At 40.3% G+C, this 27350-nt stretch overlaps 1 protein-coding gene across 3 annotated transcripts in view; it reads left to right on the top strand.

Moving 5' to 3' along the window:
* The first annotated feature begins 2767 nt into the window (after nt 1-2767).
* Nucleotides 2768-27350, top strand: part of NBN (nibrin) — a 59411-nt gene continuing 34828 nt past the window's right edge. Inside the window, exons 1-7 of one of the 3 annotated variants that reach the window (XM_055432589.2) lie at nt 2768-3239; nt 6379-6509; nt 10737-10885; nt 11339-11498; nt 14401-14504; nt 24050-24167; nt 24696-24889. In XM_055432589.2, the coding sequence (XP_055288564.1) occupies nt 3203-3239; nt 6379-6509; nt 10737-10885; nt 11339-11498; nt 14401-14504; nt 24050-24167; nt 24696-24889 (893 nt within the window). In that variant the 5' untranslated portion in view covers nt 2768-3202. The remainder of the gene's footprint in view (nt 3240-6378; nt 6510-10736; nt 10886-11338; nt 11499-14400; nt 14505-24049; nt 24168-24695; nt 24890-27350) is intronic. The other 2 variants (XM_055432587.2, XM_055432586.2) reach the window with 2 other exon arrangements.

Here is a 27350-nt window from a genome sequence, read left to right as displayed (position 1 = left end):
AAGAAAAGGAGGTGAAGCTCTACAATCCACGCAGACCCAGAGGACACCAAGTGAGCTACACAAAGGGCCCCAACGATCGCCGTGAAACCAAGACCATCTTAAAGAAGAAAAGGAGGTGAAGCTCTACAATCCACGCAGACCCAGAGGACACCAAGTGAGCTACACAAAGGGCCCCAACGATCGCCGTGAAACCAAGACCATCTTAAAGAAGAAAAGGAGGTGAAGCTCTACAATCCACGCAGACCCAGAGGACACCAAGTGAGCTACACAAAGGGCCCCAACGATCGCCGTGAAACCAAGACCATCTTAAAGAAGAAAAGGAGGTGAAGCTCTACAATCCACGCAGACCCAGAGGACACCAAGTGAGCTACACAAAGGGCCCCAACGATCGCCGTGAAACCAAGACCATCTTAAAGAAGAAAAGGAGGTGAAGCTCTACAATCCACGCAGACCCAGAGGACACCAAGTGAGCTACACAAAGGGCCCCAACGATCGCCGTGAAACCAAGACCATCTTAAAGAAGAAAAGGAGGTGAAGCTCTACAATCCACGCAGACCCAGAGGACACCAAGTGAGCTACACAAAGGGCCCCAACGATCGCCGTGAAACCAAGACCATCTTAAAGAAGAAAAGGAGGTGAAGCTCTACAATCCACGCAGACCCAGAGGACACCAAGTGAGCTACACAAAGGGCCCCAACGATCGCCGTGAAACCAAGACCATCTTAAAGAAGAAAAGGAGGTGAAGCTCTACAATCCACGCAGACCCAGAGGACACCAAGTGAGCTACACAAAGGGCCCCAACGATCCCCGTGAAACCAAGACCATCTTAAAGAAGAAAAGGAGGTGAAGCTCTACAATCCACGCAGACCCAGAGGACACCAAGTGAGCTACACAAAGGGCCCCAACGATCCCCGTGAAACCAAGACCATCTTAAAGAAGAAAAGGAGGTGAAGCTCTACAATCCACGCAGACCCAGAGGACACCAAGTGAGCTACACAAAGGGCCCCAACGATCCCTGTGAAACCAAGACCATCTTAAAGAAGAAAAGGAGGTGAAGCTCTACAATCCACGCAGACCCAGAGGACACCAAGTGAGCTACACAAAGGGCCCCAACGATCCCCGTGAAACCAAGACCATCTTAAAGAAGAAAAGGAGGTGAAGCTCTACAATCCACGCAGACCCAGAGGACACCAAGTGAGCTACACAAAGGGCCCCAACGATCCCCGTGAAACCAAGACCATCTTAAAGAAGAAAAGGAGGTGAAGCTCTACAATCCACGCAGACCCAGAGGACACCAAGTGAGCTACACAAAGGGCCCCAACGATCGCCGTGAAACCAAGACCATCTTAAAGAAGAAAAGGAGGTGAAGCTCTACAATCCACGCAGACCCAGAGGACACCAAGTGAGCTACACAAAGGGCCCCAACGATCCCCGTGAAACCAAGACCATCTTAAAGAAGAAAAGGAGGTGAAGCTCTACAATCCACGCAGACCCAGAGGACACCAAGTGAGCTACACAAAGGGCCCCAACGATCCCCATGAAACCAAGACCATCTTAAAGAAGAAAAGGAGGTGAAGCTCTACAATCCACGCAGACCCAGAGGACACCAAGTGAGCTACACAAAGGGCCCCAACGATCGCCGTGAAACCAAGACCATCTTAAAGAAGAAAAGGAGGTGAAGCTCTACAATCAACTGCTGCTACAAGGACTTGCCAATATCATCTTGGGGCTAACCACAATTTCAGCACAAAGAGGGACCTGTTCTATAATTAAAGTTGAATGTTGTGTATATATTCCTGATCTATCTGGCAATGTATCAGCTGCTTTAGATGACATGAAAAGCCAGGTAAAAGCAATGTCAAATGAAAACATTCCTTTCTAGACTTCAGTCCTATCTTGGGTGAAGGGTGATTGGTGGAAAACTATATTTACCATTGTTATAGTTGCCTTGATAATTCTGCTTTGTAGACCCTGTAGTTTACAACGTATTATGAACTTTGTAACCCAAAGGTTGGTGTCGTTCTCCCAAATTGGCAGTTGGAGAGCCAGAGTCCAATATATCCCTATGAATGATGCTCATACTATGAACCAAGAGCATCAAGGGGGGGGGGGGGGGATGAAGAAGGAAACAGAACAGGCTCCATCTTGAAAGCAGTACTCCATCTTGGGCTGGACTGTGGGCTTTTGGCTGTATGCCCAGTATCTATGGAAATGACATACGAACTGGAAAACCAGACCCTCCACCCCAGAAGGAAGAGCCTCAGAACCATACCTAGACTTTCCTAGTTGCCTAAAGGAATACCCTAATGATCTGTGTAACCGAACAGAATCATAAATTCTATTATGCTTATTGGGGTATGACCACAGGCCTCTGGATAATTGTTCACTATTAACTACCTAGGCTGAAGGCATCTGAATCACGCGTTAACTTTGATTGTCTTTCTTCTCTTTTGTGCAGACTAGTTTCAGGGAATTTGGGGAGATGGCTACAATAGCAAGAGACACTGGTTGATTCCTGGGTTGGAAAGATCCTCTGGAGTAGGAAATATCAACCCATTCCAATGTCCTTGCCTGGAAATTTGCATGGATAGAGGAACCTGTCTGGCTACATACAGTTCATGGGGTTGCAAAGAGTTGAATGGGACTGAGCATGGAGTCACTAGCATGAGTAGATGAAAGTACAACATTAAGAAGCAGACAAGTTAGGAGAAGTTGATTTGTGCTTGGAGAAGAGTAAAAAATAGTTTATTTTGGGTTAAATTCTTATATTCACTGTAATTACCATCATCATTAAGATCCATATCACGGAGTGACTGCAATTTAAGAAATTGCAAAAGCAGGGAACTCATAACTGGTCAAAAGATTAATATAATTAGAAAGTCTCTTTAGATTGCTTTTAAGTTAATTTTTAAAATAACTTACATTCACAAGCAGGGGGAAAAAATCGATAATCGTGTGGATTCCTTGAAGACCTTAAAATGGGTTCCTAGACAGCACGTTTGTATATAGAGCGGCTATTCCCTTCCTAACCACCGGGTGGCAACCAAGTGCCAATGTCACTGTCCTGTCCGCCCCTACCCTTCTTCAGGCGGGCGCGGCTTCCGGGTCCCGGGCTTCCGGGCAGCCTGAGTGCGCACGCCGCAGTCTCCGCCGCGCCCGTCCGCCAGCAGCGGTCCGGCCGGACTCCGGGGCACGCAGGCCCATGTGGAAGCTGGTCCCCGCCGCGGGCCCCGCCCGAGGTAAGGACAGCAGGGGAAGCGCGGGGCCCGATTTCCCGAGAGCCGCTGCGGCGGCGGGGGCCCTGCGCAGCCACTTCCGGCGCGTCGTCGCCCCTTCCGCCGCCGTCCCGCGCCGCCCAGGTCGCGCTGGCCGGCGCGCGGGCTGCGCGAGGCGGCCTTCCGGGCGGGGCTGCGGTGCTTGCGACCCCGGCTTCGGCCCGGCGGCTGGCGGCGCTGGGCCGCTCGGTGACCGCCGGGTCCTTTGCGTCCGCTCGGCCGCCCCGGCTTGGAGCCGGGCTTCGACGATGCGCTCCGCCGAGCCCTGGCCGGCATCCTGTCGTGACAGCTGGTGTGTTCAGGCTTTTGAGGAATCGCCCAGAAAACCTTGACAGAGGCTACAGGATCTTGACCACCCTGTTTTGATCACGTCGTTTATTTTTGTTGGGAGCCACGGAGATGATTTGTGTCAATGGCAACTACTGGAAAACAGTTTCGTTTTGTTTCCGAGTTTGTTTCTTTTTTTTACCTTTTTGTCATCAGAACAACTGAGAAAGTTTTTTGGTTTTGTTTTTTCCTCTTTTGCATTTCTAGCAATGGAAAATGGAAATTGCATGTAAATTGATTGCCTAGAAAGTGTAAGCACTAGTTCAGTTCAGTCGCTCAGTCGTGTCTGACTCTTCGCGACCCCGTGAATCACAGAACGCCAGGCCTCCCTGTCCATCACCGACTCCCAGAGTTCACTCAAACTCATGTCCATCGAGTGGGTGATGCCATCCAGCCATCTCATTCTCGGTCGTCCCCTTCTCCTCCCGCCCCCAAACTTTCCCAGCATCAGAGTCTTTTCCAGTGAGTCAACTCGTCTCATGAGGTGGCGAAAGTATTGGAGTTTCAGCTTAGCATCAGTCCTTCCAAGGAACACCCAGGATTGATCTCCTTTAGAATGGACTGGTTGGATCTCCTTGCAGTCCAAGGGACTCTCAAGAGTCTTCTCCAGCACCACAGTTCAAAAGCATCAATTCTTCGGCGCTCAGCTTTCTTCACAGTCCAACTCTCACATCCATACATGACCACGGGAAAAACCATAGCCTTGACTAGACGGACCTTGGTTGGCAAAGTAATGTCTCTGCTTTTTAATATGCTATCTAGGTTGGTCATAACTTTCCTTCCAAGGAGTAAGCGTCTTTTAATTTCCTGGCTGCAATCAGCATCTGCAGTGATTTTGGAGCCCCCAAAAATAAAGTCTGACACTGTTTCCATTGTTTCCCCACCTATTTCCCATGAAATGATGGGATCAGATGCCATGATCTTCGTTTTCTGAACGTTGAGCTTCAAGCCAACTTTTTCACTCTCCTCTTTCACTTTCATCAAGAGGCTTTTGAGTTCCTCTTCACTTTCTGCCATAAGGGTGGTGTCATCTGCATATCTGAGGTTATTGATATTTCTCCGGGAAATCTTAATTCAAGTTTGTGTTTCTTCTAGCCCAGCGTTCTCATGATGTACTCTGCATATAAGTTAAATAAGCAGGGTGACAATATACAGCCTTGACGTACTCCTTTTCCTATTTGGAACCAGTCTGTTGTTCCATGTCCAGTTCTGACTGTTGCTTCCTGACTTGCATACAGGTTTCTCAAGAGGCAGGTCAGGTGGTCTGGTATTCCCATCTCTTTCAGAATGTTCCACAGTTTATTGTGATCCACACAGTCAACGGCTTTGGCATAATCAATGAAGCAGAAATAGATGTTTTTCTGGAACTCTCTTGCTTTCTCCATGATCCAGCGGATGTTGTTAGTAGCTAAGCAGGGTAGCCTATGATTGGTCTTGCCCTCAGGAAGTTTACATTGTGATTGAAAAAAAAGTTCTATGTAGAAGCTAAAAGGATCGGCAGTGTAAGGCAGTATGGAGAGGGCCAAATGAATGGTAAGGAAAATAAATGCTGTAATAATACTGTAAGTAAAATATTATAAAGACTCAAAGGTAAGGCGCCCTGTGGATTTGGAGCATTGCAGAGATAGACCATAAACTGTGATGGACAAATTTCCAGGAACATTTGTAGCCTATGGCTGGCTTTTTGAGTTCGTGGAAGAAAAATGCCCCTAGTGCCAATGGGTAGCATTCTTAACTTTCAGAGGATCTTGAATTCTTTTCAGAATGTAATAGAAGCTATGGGGTGCCATCCTTCTAGGAAAAAGGTGACTAAACCAACCGCAAAACTTTTTTGTTGAAATACTCCACTCTAGGTTAACAATCTGTTTGGCAAAATATAATCTAAGTCTGGTCAAGGCTTACCTGGAGTCCTCTACTTGTCTAATTTGGCCACCTCATGCGACGAGTTGACTCACTGGAAAAGACTCTGATGCTAGGAAAGGTTGGGGGCGGGAGGAGAAGGGGACGACTGAGAATGAGATGGCTGGATGGCGTCACCGACTCTGTGGACATGAGTTTGAGTGAACTCCGGGAGTTGGTGATGGACAGGGAGACCTGGCGGAGAGTCAGACACGACTGAGTGACTGAACTGAACTGAACTGAACTGAATCACCCTACCACTCCAGTGGTCCCAGACTAAAGTCTACTAGTCTTCGACATACATGCCGTTCCACCAATTTGTGATTTACAAAATTTTTTAATAACTCTCTCCCATTGTTCTGAAAGTTACCTTAACATAAAAAAATTCCCCAAAGTATGCACCTGAACCTGGTTTGGAGTTTTCTTGCATTATTTACTCTTCATCCAATACCATACTTTCTAACTGCTATCACCTTGTGGGATATTTTGCCACATGGTAGAGAAAGTTCCCCTAATGTTTACATTTTTCTGGACAGTTTTTCACATTATATTTTTCTGACAGAATTTTGAATTTGTTTATCAAGCTCCAAAGAGTATTTTGATTTCATTTGGTAATGCATTAAATTTATAAGTTAATTTGGGCAAGCACTGACAATTTTCAAAATTATTTTCTCCTTAGAAAAGTGGTAGAGCATTCTGTTTAGATTTGCCTCCTTCAGTGAAGCTTTAATAGAAAACACGTTTGATTTACATTAAGTTGGTTATTAGCATTTAAATAGTGAAATAAAAATATTTAAATATTTGCCGTACCTATATCTAATTACATGTTTATGTATATGTGTATGTGTAAATTTACTTTTTAAAAAAATTGTCTTAGAACCATACAGACTTTTGACTGGTGTTGAGTACCTTGTTGGAAGAAAAAACTGTGGCATTCTAATTGAAGATGATCAATCGATCAGTCGAAATCATGCTGCATTAACCGCTAACTTTCCTGTAACCAACCTGGTAAGTCACTATTTCATTTGCTGACAGTAAGGGAATTGAAGTCACAAAATTGTGATTACCTTGGTGTATATGTAAGAGAGAGTTTTGGAGACTTTTTATCTTATAGAACTGTTTTCTTTAAATGTTAGCAAAATTAAATACGCTTTGGCAGTGGTATGGTGGTATTTGTTTATTTTGAGATTTGCAGTTTCTGTTTCAGTATTTTACTGTTTGCTCTAGTGATGTAGAAACTCAAATGAAGTAGACCATATTTATATTTACTTGAACATTTACTGAGTGATTTTTGTTGTTGTCATTGTTCAGTTGCTAACTCATGTCTGACTCTTTGCAACCGCATAGACTCAGCATGCCAACCTCCTCTGTCTTTCACTGTCTCCCAGAGTTTGCTCAAATTCATGTCCATTGACTCAGTGATGCTGTCTAACCATGTCATCTCCTATCCCCTTCTCCTTTTCCTTTCGATCTTTCCCAGCATCAGGGTCTTTTCCAGTGAGTTAGCTCTTCACGTCAGGTGGCCAAAGTATTGGAGTTTCAGCATCAGTCCTTCCAATGAATATTCAGGGTTGATTTCCTTTCTGGTTGACTGGTTTGATCTTGCAGTCCAAGGGACTCACAAGAGTCTTCTCCAGCACCATAATTTGAAAGCATCAATTCTTTGGTGCTCAGCCTTCATTAGGGTCCAGCCCTCCCATCCCTACATGACTACTAGAGAAACCATAGCTTTGACTGTGTAGACCTTTGTCGGCAAAGTGATGTCTCTGCTTTGCAGTAATACACTGCCTAGTTGTCATACCTTTCCTTCCCAGGAGCAAGCGTCTTTTAATTTCATGGCTGCAGTCAACATCCACAATGCTTTTGGAGCCTAAGAAAATAAAGCCTGTCACTGCTTCCACTTTTTCTTCATTTGCCATGAAAGGATGGGTTTGGATGCTGTGATCTTAGTTTTTTGAATGGTGAGTTCCAAGCCAGCTTTTTCATTCTCCTCTTTCACCCTCATCAAGAGGCTCTTGAGTTCCTTTTCACTTTCTGCCATTAGCGTGGTATCATCTGCATATCTGAGGTTGTTGATGTTTCTCCTGTCAATCTTGATTCCAGCTTGTGATTCATCCAGCCTGACATTTTGGATGATGTATTCTGCATAGAAGTTAAATAATCAGGGTGACAGTATACAGCCTTGTACTCCTTTCCCAGTTTTGAACCCGTCAGCTTTTCCATGTCTGGTTGTGTTTTGAAACACATACAGGTTTCTCAGGAGACAGGGAAGGTGGTCTGGTATTCCCATCTCTCTAACAGTTTCCACAGTTTGTTGCGATCCACATCGTCAAGGCTTTAACATAATCAATGAAGCAGAAGTAGATGTTTTCCTGGAATTCCCTTGCTTACTCTATGATCCAGTGAATGTTGGCAGTTTGATCTCTGGTTCCTCTGCCTTTTCTAAACCAAGCTTGTACATCTGGGAAGTTCTTGGTTCTCGTACTGCTGAAGCCTAGCTTGAAGGATTTTGACCTTAACCTTACTAGCATTTGAAACAAACACAATCGTATGTTTGAACATTCTTTGGCATTGCCCTTGTTTGGGATTGGAATGAAAATTGACCTTTTCCAGTCTGGTGGCCCCTGCTGAGTTCTGCAGATTTGCTGTCATATTGATTCAGCACTTTAAAAGCATCATCATTTAGGTTTTTAAAATAACTCAGCTGAAATTCCCTCACCTCCACTAGCTTTGTTTGTAGGAATGCTTCCTAAGGCCCCTAGACTTCACATTCCAGGATGTCTGGCTCTAGGTGAATGGTCACACCACTGTGGTTATCCAGATCATTAAAACCATTTTTTTGTATAGTTTTGTGTACTCTTGCCATCTCTTAAAATCTTCCGCTTCTGTTAGGTCCTTAGCATTTTTGCCCTTTATCGTGCTCATCTTTGCATGAAATATTACCTTGATGTCTCCAGTTTTCTTGAAGAGATCTCTGGTCTTTCGCATTATTTTGTCTTCCTCTGTTTCTTTGCATTGTTCATTGAGAAGGCCTTCTTATCTCTCCTTGCTATTTTCTAGAACTCTGCATACAGCTTGGTATATCATTCCCTTTCTCCTTTACCTTTCACTCCTCTTCCCTCAGGTATTTGTAAAGCCTCCTCAGACAGTCACTTTGCCTTCTTGCATTTCTTTTTCTTTGGGATGGTTTTGGTTGCTGTCTCCTGTACACTGTTACGAACTTCTGTCCTTAGGTCTTCAGGCACTCCATCTACCAGCTCTAATCCCTGAATCTATTCATCTCTTTCACCTTATAATCATAAGGAATTTGATTCAGGTCACACCTGAATGGCCTAGTAGTTTTCCCTACTTTCTTCAATTTAAGCCTGAATTTTGCAGTAAGGAGCTCATGATCTGAGCCACAGTAAACTCCAGGTCTTAATTTTTGCTGACTGTATAGATTTTCTCCATCTTTGGCTGCAAAGAATATAATCAGTCCATTTCGGTATTAACCATCTGGTGACGTCCTTGTGTAGAGTCATCTCTCGTGTTGGAAAAGGGTGTTTGCTATAACCAGTGTGTTCTCTTGGCAAAAGTCTGTTAGCCTTTGCCCTGCTTCATTTTGTACTCCAAGGCCAAATTTGCCTGTTGCCCCAGGCATCTCTGGACTTCCTATTTTGCATTCCATTCCCCTGTGATGGAAACGACATCTTTTTTGGGTGTTTGTCCTAGCAGGTCTTGTAGGTCTTCATAGAACCAGTCAACGTCAGCTTCTTAGGCATCAGTGGTTGGGGCATAGGCTTGTTTTACTCTGATGTTGAATGGTTTGCCTTGGAAACAAACTGAAATCATTCTTTCATTTTTAAGATTGCACCCAAGGACTGCATTTCAGACTTTTGTTGACTGTGATGGCTACTCCGTTTTTTCTAAGGGATTCTTGCCAACAGTAGTAGATGTGTTGGTCATCTGAATTAAATGTGCCCATTCCCGTCTATTTTAGTTCACTCATTCCTAAGATGTCAGCGTTCACTCTGGCCATCTCCGGCTTAACCACTTCTACTTTACCGTGATTCATGGGCCTGACATTCCAGGGTCCTGTGCAGTATTGTTCTTTACAGCATCGGATTTACTTTCTCTACCAGACACAGCCACAGCTGAGCATCGTTTCTGCTTTGACCCAGCTGCCTCATTCTTTCTGAAGCTGTTAATAATTGCCCTCCTCTCTTCCCCAGTAGCATGTCGAACACCTTCCAACTTAAGGGGCTCATCTTCTCAGTCATATCTTTTGCTTTTTTCATGCTGTCCATTGGGTTCTTGTGGCAAGAATACTGGAGCAGTTTGCCATTTCCTCCTCCCCAGTATGTAAGCACTCACATATTGAATGCTTACTGTGTGTCAGTACTGTGCCAAAGCCTGGGAGTAGAGCAGTGGATGGACTCTTGACTCCTTTAAAGAGTTATGTAGCCATATGAACACTCATATTTGCCGTATATCATAAGGTTTTCAGAGGGAGAATGATTTGCTTTACTAGGGAAAACAGCTGGTATTCCTTTGAATGAATGACTTGTTTTGGTGTGTTATATAATTAAACCAGCCAAAAAAACATGCACACACACACACACATCTATATCTATACAAGAGCTGTGCTCATGGTAATGCTGGTGGTAATGAAGAAAGAAAAACCACTATTTTGAGGTAAAACTGTGTATCACCAGCAAACACTGGATCTGTTCAGTAATGTTTAGGTTTTGTGTCTGTATTCTTTTAGATTAAAAAAAAGCATTATTGTTAAAAATTCTAAAGAAAAAATAAAATTGTTACTTCAAGTTAAACACTCTAGCCTTTTCTCATTGAATTGATTTTTTTCTATGTGATTTTGATAATACTTTAAAAAAAACAAAAAACTTAGGAATGAAACTGTCATGTTATATGTGAAACAGTCTATACAAAAGCAGATAGTCCTCAAATTGAGAGGTCAGGAAAATCTCCACTGACTTAGCAAAAATAAAGAAAATATATGTTCTAAGAGGAATTATTCTGAAATTAAGACATTTTTCTCTTAATTGCTGGTTGAGTAATCATTCTTTGCATGCAATCAAAATAATAACTGTGTTATGTACTGTGTTGGGAGGTTAGCCACCTATTGCCTATTCTAAAAGTTATCAACCTTTTCTTTTGAAACCTTTGCCCTTAGGAATAATATTTATGCAGTAGTAAGAGATTTTAAATTATTTATTGATTTTTTTTTCTTTTTAGAGTCAAACAGATGAAATTCCTGTATTGACAATAAAAGATAATTCTAAGTATGGTACCTTTGTTAATGAGGAGAAAATGCAGAATGGTCTTTCTCAAATTTTGAAGTCAGGAGACAGAGTTACATTTGGAGTGTTTGAAAGTAAATTCAGGTAAGAATTTTGAAATTGATATTAAAATGGACAACTTTATTTTAGACCAATCAAATTCTAAAAGAAAAGGATATTTATAAATAATGAACTGGAACTAGTCTATTTCGATCCTACTTAGCATAGTAGGGTAGTAGTGAACTTTGCCTAGCAGTGAACATTGCACTGTATGTGGTTAGTGCGTTTTGTTAATCACACATAACTGACAAGGAGTGAATGAGAATTTGAGTGGGCCCTGAGAATCTTGATGGAGCTACTTTTGATTGATTCTGCATAGGTCAAAGTGTAATGTTAAGCTTTTTGATCTTTAGTTTTTTTCTTAATTGCAACTTAAGGCTGATAGTTTTGTTGGAGCTAAGTTGGAACGTATAGTGATACGTAAAAATCAAAATAAGTGTGTGATGTGAGCTTGAGTTTACTATACAATAGATTTATGTAACTTATTTTTATTTACAGAGTAGAGTATGAACCTTTGGTTGCATGCTCTTCTTGTTTAGATGTCTCTGGGAAGACTGCTTTAAGTCATGCCATATTGCAACTCGGAGGACTTACTGTAAACAGTTGGACAGAGGAATGTACTCACCTTGTCATGGTATCAGTTAAAGTTACCATTAAAGTAAGTTCAGTGCATTGTTATTATGTTAAAGTAAGTTCTGTGAAGTTGTTTTTTAATTTACCCACTATACAAAAATGTCTTAAAAGTCATTTACTTTAAAACTATCCAAACTGTTGGTTGTAGATATATATATGCCAAACAACCCCATACCTACTGTATAGGCTAAGAATGGTTTTTCATAAACACTGTTTATTATCTGGAACAAGCAAAAAGCACATGAAATTATATTTCAGATTTTTATTTAGCATTTAAATGACTTACGGCCTGGCGTGCTGTGATTCATGGGGTTGCAAAGAGTCGGACATGACTGAGCGACTGAACTGAACTGAATCCTTTCACCAAAAATGTTTTCCGTCTAAAAGCAAAGCATTTAGAGATCAACTGCCCATCTTCAAAGTAGGCAGTCTGTGTCTTTTCTTCCTTTAGTCTCTGATATATCTCACTGTTTCATACTCTTTTGTTTAATTTTTATTTGGTTTTAGGCCCTAATCACAAAGACTTTTTTATAGTTTAACATTACCTTAATGTATTGTCACAGTCTAGAGATATGTAGATATAAGCCTTTAGAAGATGCTATTTGTTAAAATAGTGGTATATTTTGGTATGTTTTCAGATTTTGCATCTTCATCCGATTTGGTTAATCCAAAGCTAATTGAAGAATGACTTTGGGAGGTGATTCGTTTCCTTTTAACAGTTTGACTATAGATAATGTGAGATTGTTTTAGGCTTATATCTATGGTGAAAAGCAGCAAATATTTAGATTCCTTTATTAGATGATACAAAAATCCTTTGCTATAAAACTAATTAAATTAGAATATGTGTGTTATAGCTAAATAGGTGTCATAGAGAAAGAAAACCTTGCTGTTCAGACTGAACCTCATGTTAAACTTGTGTCTTGGCGGGGTTTTCTCTGTTCAGAGATTGTCTCATCTTTGTAAGTTTATGAAATTGATTTATAAATTCAACAGATTGATTAGCTTCTTGAGTACTAATTTATGCTAATAAACCCAGATAATAGATTCATAATTCAGAATGTTCATTTATTAATTTGCAGTAGAGATACACCTTTATAGTGACCAGAATATTTACATATGGCTCCAGCATATCCCCTTAAAGATACCAAGGCCCCTAAGAAATGAAATAGGTAATCACGCGCTTGCTTGGTGGATATAAAGTAAGAGCAAAGGCAGTTAGGTGGTCTTGAAAGATACTTTACTCAGTCTTTGACAGATTGGGAAACCAGCTTCCATATACCATAGTACATACTGTTCCAGTGATGGGGATGCTAATAACCATCAGTCCCTGGATATACGGTATATATTCCAGCAAAGGTTTGTAGAGCAATACTCCTTTTTCAATATTCTGATCAATCATGTGCCCCAAAGAAATTTGTCACTGTGTTTATTTTTTTTTTGTAAATTGTCCCTATGTTTCTAAAATCATTGAATGTTAGAACCAAAAGGGAACATAAACATTCAGTTCAGCTTTTATTTTCTAAAGAGGAAACTGAGGCTTGGAGCAACTAAATCCTTTGCCCAAGATCACATGTATTGGAGCTTACTCGGTCCAATGTTGAATTGCTCATTACTGCCTCATGCAAGAAGTCAATTATTTCATCCATATTTGAGGTTCATAGCTTTCAGATTCCATTCTTGAGAGGTACCCTAGATTGCTTGCTCCCATTTAGGTAATTCCCCATGTTTATTAGCAGCATACTTACAAGCTCTTTAGCTGGATTATTTCTTAGAATTATGGTGAATCTTCTTTATTTTCATTGCCAGTGGTGATATTTTTTAATCTTTCTCAAACTGTGGATGTAACTTATTTGAGGCTTATGGCTTAATTCACCTGCCAGGTGAAGTCTCTTCCTTTGCTTCACCTGTGTATACTTACTTTGAGCTTTTTGTTCAACACCAGTTATTCCTTTATGTACTTTCTTAAAAAGACTGCTGCTGCTGCTGCTAAGTCGCTTCAGTAGTGTCTGACTCTGTGCGACCCCATAGATGGCAGCCCAACAGGCTCCTCTGTCCCTGGGATTCTCCAGGCAAGAACACTGGAATGGGTTGCGATTTCCTTCTCCATTAAAAAGACTATTCCATAATTATTAATATAAGCAGTTTGAAAGGCAATTAGGCTGAAAGATCTATCTCATGTTTATTTCTTGATACTGTCTTCTCTAGGGCAGATGTTACATTACCTTAATTCTAAGATACACATTTTAATGTTTTTATAATTGGTATACATTTTTAAATTTACTTGTATTTTGTTATGTTGTTTGGCCCTGCCTTCAGCAGTTTTTATATCAGTACTGTCATTTGTGACTTCTTTTTTTTTCACCTTTAATAGTGATTGTTTATTGATTCTTGAATTTGCCCATATGTTACGTTTATTTGTTATTTCACCGGTCTTATTTTAGCACATAGACTTGTTTTGTAGGGGTCTTAACTTACATGAACTTCAGTTACCACAGCTTATTTTTAATTTTTGTATTTATTGGAATATAGTTGATTTTACGATGTTGTGTTAGTTTCCGTTGTACAGCAGAGTGATTCAGTTATACATACATCTGTTATCTTTCAAATTCTTTTCCCATTTAGGTTACTACAGACTATTGAGCAGAGTCCCTTGTGCTGTACAGTAGGTTATCTATTTTCAATATAGCACTGTGTTTATGTCAGCCCCAAACTCCCAGTCTTTTCCCCCCCGTGTATTGTAAATGGTAGCTTCTTATAATCAAGTGATTTTATAGGGTATTGTACACTAAAACTAAGCCATGACCCTAAACTGAATTCTGTTTTATAGATTGTGTCTCCGTTATAAATTTAAAGCAACGCAAGGAAAAATAGAACTTTAAAAAAACTAGGGTATGAGTATATGTATTCACATGTTTTCTTCTTTTTAGACAATATGTGCACTCATCTGTGGGCGTCCGATTGTAAAACCAGAATATTTTACTGAATTCCTTAAAGCAGTTCAGTCCAAGAAACAACCTCCAGAAATTGAAAGGTATATTGTGTATTTGAAATATATCAAAACATGACATACAAAATATGATTGCACTGGCTTGATTTAGGTTAATTCCCTCTTTATTGATTGTATCAGGATGTACTGTTACAGTTCAGCGTTATTCATGAAATTTTTTTGTTAGTATGTGCAGAAAGTTTCCCAAGCAATTCTTTGTTGATTGTTGGTGAAACAGATAGGACATGTGTGCCAATATTTAAAGAAAAATATTGAAGGATAGTAATGACCCTGAGGTAGGACCAGTGGGCACACATGCTGGTGCCGGGCATTGTGTGTGCAGGGCACCGGGAATTGTGAGGTACCGCAGCCCTGTTACAGAGCTGGAGTCTTGGACCAGAATATGAACAGTGCTGTGGCCTTAGAAATCGAGCTTATTACCTTTGAAAAATGAGGCTAATACCTGTCCTGCTCAATGTTTTAAGTATTTCGTATTATTAGTATTATTTAACTACTGGTATACACTAAGTTGGAGCTTACTGAATTATAATAGGTGCTTATTAAAAGAAATGTAACTAATTGTAATATCTGGAAAGATTCATAATAGCTTTCTTATTTATGTAATTTTTTGGATGCTGTGCTAAATTTGAAAACCACTGGACTAAGGATCTGTCTGCTGTATCTACTGCATTAATCACGTCTGCATAACATAAATGGTGGTTTAGGAGGAAGATACTTGTGATTTTTCTTTTCAGATTGCATGGTTAGAATACTGGTCATTATAAAATGGTGAGTGTTTTTAATCAACATAAGAACATGCTTAAAATGTATGTCAGTAGCTTATAGTCTAAATGACATAACAGATTGGAGGAAGTTAAAAAAACATCTAAAATTCTATGCAAATTAAGTATTTTACTACAAATTTAAGTATTAACTCAGTTCAGTTCAGTCGCTCAGTCACGTCTGACTCTTTGCGACCCCATGGACTGCAGCTTGCCAGTGCTCCCTGTCCACCAACTCCCAGAATTCACTCAAACTCCTGCCAATTGAGTCGGTGATACCATCCAGCCATCTCATCCTTTGTCGTCCCCTTCTCCTCCTGCCTTCAATCTTTCCCAACATCAAGATCTTTTCCAATGAGTCAGCTCTTCGCATAAGGTGGCCAAAGTATTGGAAGTTTCGGCTTCAGCATCAGTCCTTCCAATGAATATTCAGGACTGATTTCCTTTAGGATGGACTGGCTGGATCTCCTTGCAGTCCAAGGGACTCTCAAGAGTCTTCTCCAGCACCACAGTTCAAAAGCATCAATTCTTCGGCGATCAGCTTTCTTTATAGCCCAACTCTCACATCCATACATGACCACTGGAAAAACCGTAACCTTGGCTAGACGGACCTTTGTTGGCAAAGTAATGTCTCTGCTTTTTAATATGCTGTCTACGTTGGTCATAACTTTCCTTCGAAGGAATAAGCGTCTTTTAATTTCATGACTGCAGTCACCGTCTGCAATGATTTTGGAGCCCAAAAAAATAAAATCTGCCACTGTTTCCCCATCTATTTGCCATGAAGTGATGGGACTGGATGCCATGATCTTAGTTTTCTGAATGTTGAGCTTTAAGCCAACTTTTTCACTCTCCTCTTTCACTTTCATCAAGAGGCTTTTTAGTTCTTCACTTTCTGCCATAAGGGTGGTGTCATCTGCATATCTGAGGTTATTGATATTTCTCCTGGCAATCTTGATTCCAACTTGTGCTTCATACAGCCCAGCGTTCCTCATGATGTACTCTGCATATAAGTTAAATGAGCAGGGTGACAATATACAGCCTTGACGTACACCTTTTCCTATTTGGAACCAGTCTGTTGTTCCATGTCCAGTTCTAACTGTTGCTTCCTGACCTGCGTACAGATTTCTCAAGAGGCAGGTCAGGTGGTCTGGTATTCCCATCTCTTGAAGAATTTTCCACAGTTTTTTGTGATCCACACAGTCCAAAGGCTTTGGCATAGTCAATAAAGCAGAAATGTTTTTCTGGAACTCTCTTGCTTTTTTGATGATCCAGCAGGTGTTGGCAATTTGATCTCTGGTTTCTCTGCCTTTTCTAAAACCAGCTTGAACATCTAGAAGTTCACGGTTCACATACTGTTGAAGCCTGGCTTGGAGAATTTGGATCATTACTTTACTAGCGTATGAGATGAGTGCAATTGTGTGATAGTTTGAACATTGTTTGGCATTGCCTTTCTTTGGGATTGGAATGAAGACTGACCTTTTCCAGTCCTGTGGCCACTGCTGAGTTTTCCAAATTTGCTGGCATAATGAGTGCAGCACTTTCACAGCATCATCTTTTAGGATTTGAAATAGCTCAACTGGAATTCCATCACTTCCACTAGCTTTGTTCGTAGCGATGCTTCCTAAGACCCACTTGACTTCACATTCCAGGATGACTGGCTCTAGGTGAATGATCACACCATTGTGATTATCTGGGTTGTGAAGATCTTTTTTGTACAGTTCTTCTGTGTATTCTTGCCATCTCTTCTTAATATCTTCTGCTTCAGTTAGGTCCACACCATTTCTGTCCTTTATCGAGCCCATCTTTGCATGAAGTGTTCCCTTGGTATCTCTCTCATTTTCTTGAAGAGCTCTCTAGTCATTCCCACTCTGTTGTTTTCCTCTATTTCTTTGCACTGATCACTGAGGAAGGCTTTCTTATCTCTCCGTGCTAGTCTTTGGAACTCTGCATTCAAATGGGTATATTTTTCCTTTTCTCCTTTGCTTTTTGCTTCTCTTCTTTTCACAGCTATTTGTAAGGCCTCCTCAGACAGCCATTTTGCTTTTTTGCATTTCTTTTTCTTGGGGATGGTCTTGGTCCCTGTCTTGTGTACAGTGTCACGAGCCTCCATCCGTAGTTCATCTGGCACTCTGTCTATCAGATCTAGTCCCTTAAATCTATTTCTCACTTCCACTGTATAATTGTTAGGGATTTGATTTAGGTCATACCTGAATGGCCTAGTGGTTTTCCCCACTTTCTTCAATTTAAGTCTGAATTTGGCAATAGGGAGTTCATGATCTGAGCCACAGTCAGCTCCTGGTCTTGTTTTTGCTGACTGTATAGAGCTTCTCCATCGTTGGCTGCAAAGTATATAATCAGTCTGATTTTGGTGTTGACCATTTGGTGATGTCCATGTGTAGAGTCTTCCCTTGTACTGTTGGAAGAGGGTGTTTGCTATGACCAGTGCGTTGTCTTGGCAAAAGCTCTATTAGCCTTTGTCCTGCTTCATTTCGTGCTCCAAGGCCAAATTTGCCTGTTACTCCAGGTGTTTCTTCCTACTTTTGCATTCCAGTCCCCTATAATGAAAAGGACATCTTGTTTGGGTGTTAGTTCTAGAAGGTCTTGTATGTCTTCATAGAACTGTTCAACTTCGGGTTCTTCAGCATTACTGGTCAGGGCATAGACTTGGATTACCGTGATATTGAATGGTTTGACTTGGAAACAAACAGAGATCATTCTGTTGTTTTTGAGAGTGCATCCAAGTACTGCATTTCGGACTCTTGTTGACTATGATGGCTACTCCATTTCTTCTAAGGGATTCTTCCTCACAGTGGTAGATATAATGGCCATCTGAGTTAAATTCACCCATTCCAGTCCATCTTAGTTGACTGATTCCTAAAATGTTGATGTTCACTCTTGCCATCTCCTGTTTGACCACTTCCAATTTGCCTTAATTCATGAACCTAACATTCCAGGTTCCTATGCAATATTGCTCTTTACATCATCGGACCTTGCTTCTATCACCAGTCACATCCACAACTGGGTGTTGTTTTTGCTTTGGCTCCGTCTCTTCATTCTTTCTGGAGTTATTTCTCCACTGATTTCCAGGAGCATATTGGGCACCTACTAACCTGGGGAGTTCATCCTTCAGTCCTATCCTTTTGCCTTTTCATACTGTTCATGGGGTTCTCAAGGCAAGAGTATGGAAGTGGTTTGCCATTCCCTTCTTCAGTGGATCACATTTGGTCAGAACTCTCCACCATGACCCGCCCGTCTTGGGTGGCCCCACACGGCATGGCTCTTAGTTTCATTCAGTTAGACAAGGCTGTGGTCCGTGTGCTCAGATTGGTTAGTTTTCTGTGATTGTGGTTTACTCATGCTAATTATTTTATTACCAGTTTAAAAATGTTGTTTTTGTTGCTTAGTCGCTCAGTTGTGTCTGACTCTTGACGACCCTGTCGACTGCAGCACGCCAGGCTTCCTTGTCCTTCACCATCTCCCAGAGTTTCCTCAAACTCATGTGCATTGTGTTGGTGATGGCATCCACCCATCTCATCCTCTGCTGCCCCCGTCTCCTCCTGCCTCAGGCTTTCCCAGCTTCAGGGTCTTTTCCAGTGAGTCGGCTCTTCACATCTGATGGCCGAAGTATGGGAGCTTCAGCATCAGTCCTTCCAGTGAACATTCAGACTTTGATTTCCTTTAGGACTGACTGGTTTGATCTCGCTATTCACGGGAATTGGAAGAGTTTCTCTAGTACCACAATTCTGGCACTAGATATTTTCAGTTCTGCAGTTGCTGCTGCTGCTGCTAAGTCACTTCAGTCGTGTCCGACTCTGTGTGACCCCATAGACGGCAGCGCACCAGGCTCCCCCGTCCCTGGGATTCTCCAGGCAAGAACACTGGAGTGGGTTGCCATTTCCCTCTCCAATGTGTGAAAGTGAAAAGTGAAGTCGCTCAGTCGTGTCCGACCCTTAATGACCCCACGGACTGCAGCCTACCAGGCTTCTCCACCCATGGGATTTTCCAGGCAAGAGTACTGGAGTGGCTTGCCATTGTGCTCAGTCTTTTTTATGGTCCAACTCTCAAATCTGTACATGACTACTGGAAAAGTCATGGCTTTGACTATATGGACCTTTGCCAGCAAAGTGATATGTCTGCTTTTTAATATGCTGTCTAGGTTTGTCATAGCTTTTCTTTCAAGGAGTCAGCATCTTTAAATTTTATGGCTGCATTCACTGCAGTGCTTTTGGAGCCCAAGAAAATAAAATCTTTTACTGCTTCCACTTTTTTTCCATTTACCATGCAGTGTTGGGACTAGATGCCATGACCTTCATTTTTTGAATGTTGACTTTTAAGCCAGCTCTTTCACTCTCCTCTTCAGTTTCATTAAGAGGCTCTTTAGTTCCTTTTTGCTTTCTCCCATTAGGGTGGTATTATCTGCTTATCTGAGGCTGTTGATATTTCTCCCAGCGATCTTTATTCCAGCTTGTGTTTCATCCCGCCTGCCATTTCATATGATGTATTCTGTGTATAAGTTAAATAAGCAGGGTGACAGTATACAGTCTTGTCATACTCCTTTCCCAGTTTGGAACCAGTCCTTTGTTCCATGTCCAGTTCTAACTTGCTTCTTGACCTACATCCAGGTTTCTCAGGAGTCAGGTAAGGTGGTCTGGTATTCCCATCTCTTTAAGAATTTTCCACAGTTTGTTGTGATCCTCACAGTCAAAGGCTTTAGTATAGTCTCCCTTTCTCATTTAATATATATATGTGTATATGTATATAAATATATATAAAATATTACTAGCTATTTTAAACTAATTTGCCCAGTGCAGATATTTTTACAAACTATTTATACCGGATAATGTGTATCTGCTTTTAAAACTAACTGAACATCAGATTTTCTCTTTGTTTTCAGTTTTCACTTGGGAAGTTTCATGTGTTTTATAATCTGGTTAACAGATAATATGCTTTCCTCTAGAAAGGAATCATCATATTTTATTTATTTTTCGGCTATACCAAGTGGCTTGAAGGTTTGAACCCAGGCCCTTGACTGTGAAAGCATGGAGTCCTAACCACTGGGCCACCAGAGAATTCCTGAGATTTTGAAATAGATGAATATTAACCTTTTTTGAGTCCTAGATCCCTGTGAGAACTTGAAAGCACTGATCTCTCCTCTGAAACTTCACTTACCACCAACTTGAAAGTGAAAGTCGCTCAGTCCTCTCGGACTTTTTGTGACCCCATAGACATAGTCCATGGAATTTTCCAGGCCAGAATACTGGAGTGGGTAGCTTTTCCCTTCTCCAGGGGATCTTCTCAACCCAGGAATCGAACCCAGATCTCCCACATTGCCCTGGATTCTTTACCAGCTGAGCCACAATGGAAGCCCAAGAATACTGGAGTGGATAGCCTATCCCTTCTCCAGAGGATCTTCCTGACCCAGGAATTGATGTGGGGTCTTCTGCATTGCAGGCAGATTCTTTACCAGCTGAGCCATCAGGGAAGCCCAACTTGCCTAGTGCCTATTATGAGCCTCCCTAGAAAAGTCGATAAATACTGTAAATAATGACTCTTGTTACAGCTAATAAACCATTTTAATTCTAGATTACTTAGGAATGGAGGGATCTGATAAGTTTTTACTACTATTGATATGTTTTATGGTTTGCAGAGTTTTTAGAATCAGTCATTGATTCTTACTTATTTAGAATCTCAGTGTATTCAACTTGCTTTTTTGTTGTTTTTTACTTTAGGTTAAGCATGGTTTTTTTTTCCTGACTTCAGTTTGTGACTATATTAACTTTAATGGGTGTAATGAAACATCCCTACTCTAAGGTTGTTCTATAACTCCTAACTCAATGTTTACTAGGAAAGACTATTAGTTAGTTCATGTTTGATAATCAAGTTTTAATACTATTTTAAATAATGTAGTTTTCTGCCTTAATAGATTCCTATACCTGTTGGGATCCATTTTGATATGTTTATGGAAGACTGTATACTCAGTTATTAAATAGGAAAAAGATTAAATTTAAGATATGAAATAATAGTAAGATGGTTTATAAAAGGATATTAAATAAAAATAAACAAACATGCAAGCAAGCAAACTATAATATTTTCACCTGACAAACAGTGTAGTCCTTTTGTTGCAGTAATGTCTGCATCTCGGCACTGTTACCATGAAACGGAGTAAGTCAGGTAGGTAGAGAACCTCATTTGGTTTGTGATGTCTGATTTTCTTATACTGTTATAGAAGTACCAATGTAGATCATTCCATTTAAAAGGCATATTTTGATACTCTGTGCTCTAATATAGGAAGTCCATTAAAATATTGTTTATGTCTGAATATTAAAAAATGATCCCACAAGAGAAAAAGGGAGTTCCCCTTTATTTGAAAATTTGCAGTTTCTCACGTTGTAGCGTGCTTTCTCAGTCAGTTTATTTCAAACAACAAGCACTGTTTTGAGAAAACACTATTGGAAGAGAGTCCTTACATCATGCAAAACTAGCTGAGTATTCCAACAGTGTAAGGCCCTGACTGCCCTATACCTAGGCCATTTCTCAGGGTTCTGTTTACAGTGAGAAACTTGGAGGGATGAAGTAATATCTCCTTCCAAGGATAAAGAGCAGGCCTGCTGAAAGCGTCTTATAAAATGCGTGGATTCCTAAGTTCACTGTAACACTGCTCTTGGGAGGTACAGTCTGTGTCATCCCCATGGAACTTGGTGTGGAAGGGGAGCTGCTGCAAACACAGGGAGGCTTACTGCTGGCTTTTCTCTGACCCAGGAGTCTTGTGTCTTCTGCCAACATCCATGAAACGGGTACAGATTAACTTATTACCTTGTAATAAAATCGCAGACCCAAGAGATACATTAGCCTGAAACAAACATGGTAAATGAAAGTTTAGGAAATTATGAAGTTTAATTTTGTATTGGTATCTCTTTGCTTTAATTTGCATTTTCTTGATGATAGATGATGATACTAAGCATCTTTTCATATGTATATTTGCTCTCTCTATATTTCTTTGAGGAGGTATCTAATAAAGTCTTCAGCTGTTTTTAAAAATCAGGTTGTTTTCTTATTGTTGAATTTTAAGAGTTCTTTATATATTTTTGATAACAATTCTGTATAAGATATGTGTTTTGCAAATGTTTTCTCCCAGTCTGTGGTTTGTCTTCGCATTCTCCTGACATTATCTTTCACAGAGCAGAACTTTTTAACTTTAATGAAGTCTCACTTATCAATTATTTATGTCATGGATCACGCCTTTGGTGTTATATCTAAAAAGTCATCTCCATATCCAAGGCCATGTAGGTGTTCTCCTATATTATCTTCTAGGAGTTTTATACTTTTGCTTTTATATTTAGGTCTGTGATCCATTGTGAGTTATTTTTTGTGAAAAGTGTATGATCTGAGTGTTAATTCATTTTTTTTTTTTGTATGTGAATGTCCAGTTTCATCACCAGTTGTTGAAAAGACTGTGTAAGCTCCACTGTAAAAGATCAGTCGACTCTATTTACGTGAATCCATTTCTGGGCTCTCTGCTCTCTTCCACTGATCTGCTTGTCCCTTTTCTTCGTCAGCACCGCACTCTCTTGATTACTGACGCTTTATATTAAGCCTCGAACTCTGGTCGTGTCAGTGCTCCAGTCTTGTTCTTCTTCCTCAATATTGTGTTGGCTATTCTAAATTCTTTTCTTCTCTGTATAAACTTTAGAATCCGTTTGTTCATATTCACAAACTAACTTGCTGGAAGTTATTTGGATTCTGTTTATTTTTATAGATCAATTTGGGAAGAACTGACGTGTTGACAATATTAAGTCTTTAGTAATTAATGTCTTTAGAACATTAGTAATTTTTACTAGAAGGTAGAGAAACTAAAAGACTGGTCAGTTAATAGCTCTAACAAAAGAACTGACTATATAGAAAGTTGAAACTATGGACTGATGAGAAGTTTTAGTAATTATCTCTTGATTTTACTTTTCTATTTTCTTCTATTCCCTAATCTCTATGGATGACTAAGATGTGTTTATAGTATTACCTAAAGAAGAGTATTACCTTAAAGAGCTAAAAGATTGTGTTTTTAAATCTTTGAAAATTTTATTTAAACTGACAAAATATAGGTTCTAAAATTTCCTGAGCTTCTCCAAAGAGATTTATAACCAAACATGATGAGGTCTCCCAGGTGGCTCAGTGGTAAAGAATCTGCCTGCAGTGTAGGAGAAGCAGGAAACATAGGTTCAATCCTTGGGTTGGGAAGATCTGAGTAGGAAATGGCAACCTGCTGCAGTATTCTTACCTGGAAAACTCCATGGGCAGAGGAGCCTGGCAGGCTACAGTCCTTGAAGTCTCACAGAGTCAGACCCAGCAGAGAGACTGAGTCCACACTCCGCAAGCAAATCTAATATGCAAATAGAATTTGATCTCTAATGGATGATATTTCAACCATTTGTTACTGTTTTTTTTTTTTCAGTTTTGGTTTTACTTTTATTACTTTTTAAAGACTTCTTTGTATTACTTTTTCTCTCTCAGCTATTTGTAATTCACATAATTGTTTGGTTTATATATATTTAATTATCTCTTGTTATGATTGCCTACTCCTGCATTATGTAGTTTTAGAAAATAAAGAACAGTTCTGCTGTTCTGTGTTGCACCTGTCACTATAGTAAAAGTATTTTGGTACTTTTAGTCCCAGGTAAAACTCTTTAACAATACAGTTGTATTATGGAAATTAAGCCTTTCTAGTTTTCTAGTCCAGATTGCCAATTCTGTTTACAAATTTAATGTTGTACGTACAGTGTAGTATGTAATTATAATATACTTTATTCTTTATAGTTTTTACCCACCTGTTGATGAACCAGCTATTGAAAGTAAAAATATTGATCTATCAGGACGCCAGGAAAGAAAACAAATCTTCAAAGGGAAAACATTTGTCTTTCTAAATGCCAAGCAGGTAATGTTATAAGCTAAATTTTCCTGAAGAAAATGTTATAAACTAGGATAAATTGTTATCAGTTATCAGTTATTAATATATTTCCTTTTGAGATCTTGTGTCAGTGTCTGAAGGGAAATAAAAAACTGCCCAGGCACCAGAACTTTCCCAGTGTTCATGTATATGACTGTGGCATTTCTTAATATCTGTTAATTGTCTGATTAATTAAGTTTATATAAATACATTCAAGAAAGAGACAAAAAACTTTAACTTCTAATTTGTTTGGTTAGTAAGCAGCTGTAGAATGTCTTCTATGTGATGAACTGAGAGTTCCAGAAGTTTATGTTATAGGTGGAAAAATGTAAGTAAGCTCACAGTTCCAGAACTGTGTAATGAGGGACTGTAGTGGTACCTAGTGAACTAGGGATTTTCTCCTAATGGAAGCTCAGATTGTCCTGTCAAGAAGTAGAATCATTTAATTTTAAGCATGTATTCAAGAAATTAATTATGGCTGTTCATTACTTTTTTCCTTTTTTTCCCCATTTTTAGCATAAAAAATTAAGTGCAGCAGTTATATTTGGAGGAGGAGATGCTAGGTTGATAACAGAAGAAAATAAAGAAGATGATAGTTTCTTTTCAGCTCCTGGAATTTGTGTTGTTGATGCAGGACTAACAGATTCACAGGCTTTAATTCCTGACTCTCAGAAAAAATGGATTCATTCAATTATGGATATACTTCAAAGGTACAGAATTATTCTTTATTAGCTTCTTTTTTTTAAGGGAAAGTAAGTTATTCCATGTGTAAATTTTTTATACTCCACATAGTAATGTAAAGGCATACACAATCTCAAAAATGACAGAATGATCTTGGTTCGTTTCCAAGGCAAATCATTCAATATCCCAGTAATCCAAGTGTGTGCCCCAATCACTAATGATGAAGAAGCTGAAGCTGAATAGTTATACAAGACCTTCTAGGATTGACACCCCAAAAAAAGATAACCTTTTCATCATAGGGGACTGGAATGCAAAAGTAGGAAGTCAGGAGATACCTGGAGTAACAGGCAAGGTTGGCCTTGGAGCACGAAATGAAGCAGGGCAAAGACTAACAGAGTTTTTGCCGAGAGAACGCACTGGTCACAGCAAACACCCTCTTCCAACAACACAAGAGAAGACTCTACACATGGACATCACCAGATGGTCAACACCGAAGTCAGATTGATTATATTCTTTGCAGGCAAAGATGGAGAAGCTCTATACAGTCAGCAAAAACAAGACCGGGAGCTGACTGTGGCTCAGATCATGAACTCCTGATTGCCAAATTCAGACTTAAATTGAAGAAAGTAGGGAAAACCACTAGACCTTTCAGGTATGACCTAGATCAAACCCCTTATGATTATACTGTAGAAGTGAAAAATAGATTCAAGGGATTAGATCTGATGGAGGGAGTGTCTGAAGAACTCTGGACGGAGGTTCGTGGCATTGTACAGGAGGTGGTGATCAAAACCATCCCCAAGAAAAAGGAATCCAAAAGGCCGAATGATTTTCTGAGGAGACCTTACAAACAGCTGAGAGAAGAAGAGAAGTGAAAGGCAAAGGAGAAAAGGAAAGAAATAAGCATCTGAATGCAGAGTTCCAAAGAATAACAGGGAAAGATAAGAAAGCCTTCTTAGGTGAACGATGCAAAGAAATAGAGGAAAACAATAGAATGGGAAAGACTAGACATCTTTTCAGGAAAATTAGAGATACCAAGGGAAACATTTCAGGCAAAGATGGGCTCAATAAAGGAAATGATACGGACCTAATAGAAGCAGAAGATATTAAGAACAGGTGGCAAGAATACACAGAAGAACTGTACAAAAAAGATCTTCATGACCAGATAACCACGATGGTGTGATCACTCACCTAGAGCCAGATATCCTGGAGTGTGAAGTCAAGTGGGCCTTGGGAAGAATTCCTACCAACAAAGCTAATGGAGGTGACGAAATTCCAGCTGACGTATTTCGAATCCTGAAAGATGATGCTGTTAAAAATGCTGCACCCAATTTGCCAGCAGATTTGGAAAACTCAGCAGTGGCCACAGGACTGGAAAAGGTCAATTTTCATTTCAGTCCCAAAGAAAGGCAATGCCAAAGAATGTTCAGACTACCACACAGTTGCACTCATCACATGCTAACAAGGTAATGCTCAAAATTCTCCAAGCTAGGCTTCAACAGTAAATGAACAGAGAACTTCCAGATGTACAAACTGGATTTAGAAAAGGCAGAGGTAACAGATCAAATCAAGGCTGTGGTTTTTCCCGTGGTCATGTATGGCTGTGAGAGTTGGACTGTGAAGAAAGCTGATCACTGAAGAATTGATGCTTTTGAACTGTGATGCTGGAGAAGACTCTTGAGAGTCCCTTGGACTGCAAGGAGATCCAACCGGTCCATTCTAAAGGAGATCGATCCTGGGTGTTCATTGGAAGGACTGATGCTAAAGCTGAAACTCCAATACTTTGGCCACCTCATGCGAAGAATTGACTCACTGGAAAAGACTCTGATGCTGGGAAGGATTGGGGGCGGGAGGAGAAGGGGACGACAGAGAATGAGATGGCTGGATGGCATCACCGACTCGATGGACATGAGTTTGAGTGAACTCGGGGAGTTGGTGATGGACAGGGAGGCCTGGCGTGCTGTGATTCATGGGGTCGCGAAGAGTCAGTCACGACTGAGCGACTGAACTGAACAGATCAAATCGCGAACATTCGTTGGATTATAGAAAAAGCCAGGCAATTCCAGAAAGACATCTCCTTCTGCTTCTTTGACTACGCTAGAGCTTTTGACTATGTGGATCACACCAAACTGTGGGAATTCTTTAGGAAATGAGATACCAGACCACTTCATATGTCTCCTGAGAAACTTGTATGGAAGTCAAGAAGCAACAGTTAGAACCAGATATGGAACAACAAACTGACTCATAGTTGGGAAAGGAGTACGTCAAACCTGTGTATTGTCACCCTGCTTATTTAACTTCTTTGTAGAATATATCATGTGAAATGCTGGGCTATATGAAACTCAAGCTGAAATCAAGATTGCTGGGAGAAATATCAGTAATCTCAAGATATGCAGATGACACCACCCTAATGGCAGAAGGCAAAGAGGAACTAGAGAGCCTCTTGATGAGGTGAAATATAAGAGTGAGACAGTTGGCTTAAAATTCAACATT

The sequence above is a fragment of the Moschus berezovskii genome, chromosome 16, assembly GCF_049115385.1.
Source record: "Moschus berezovskii isolate FMDL1 chromosome 16, NW_MosBer_1.0, whole genome shotgun sequence".
Lineage (NCBI taxonomy): Eukaryota > Metazoa > Chordata > Mammalia > Artiodactyla > Moschidae > Moschus > Moschus berezovskii.
Note: the sequence above shows the minus strand (reverse complement) of the source record. Positions and strands in the feature narration are given on the sequence as shown.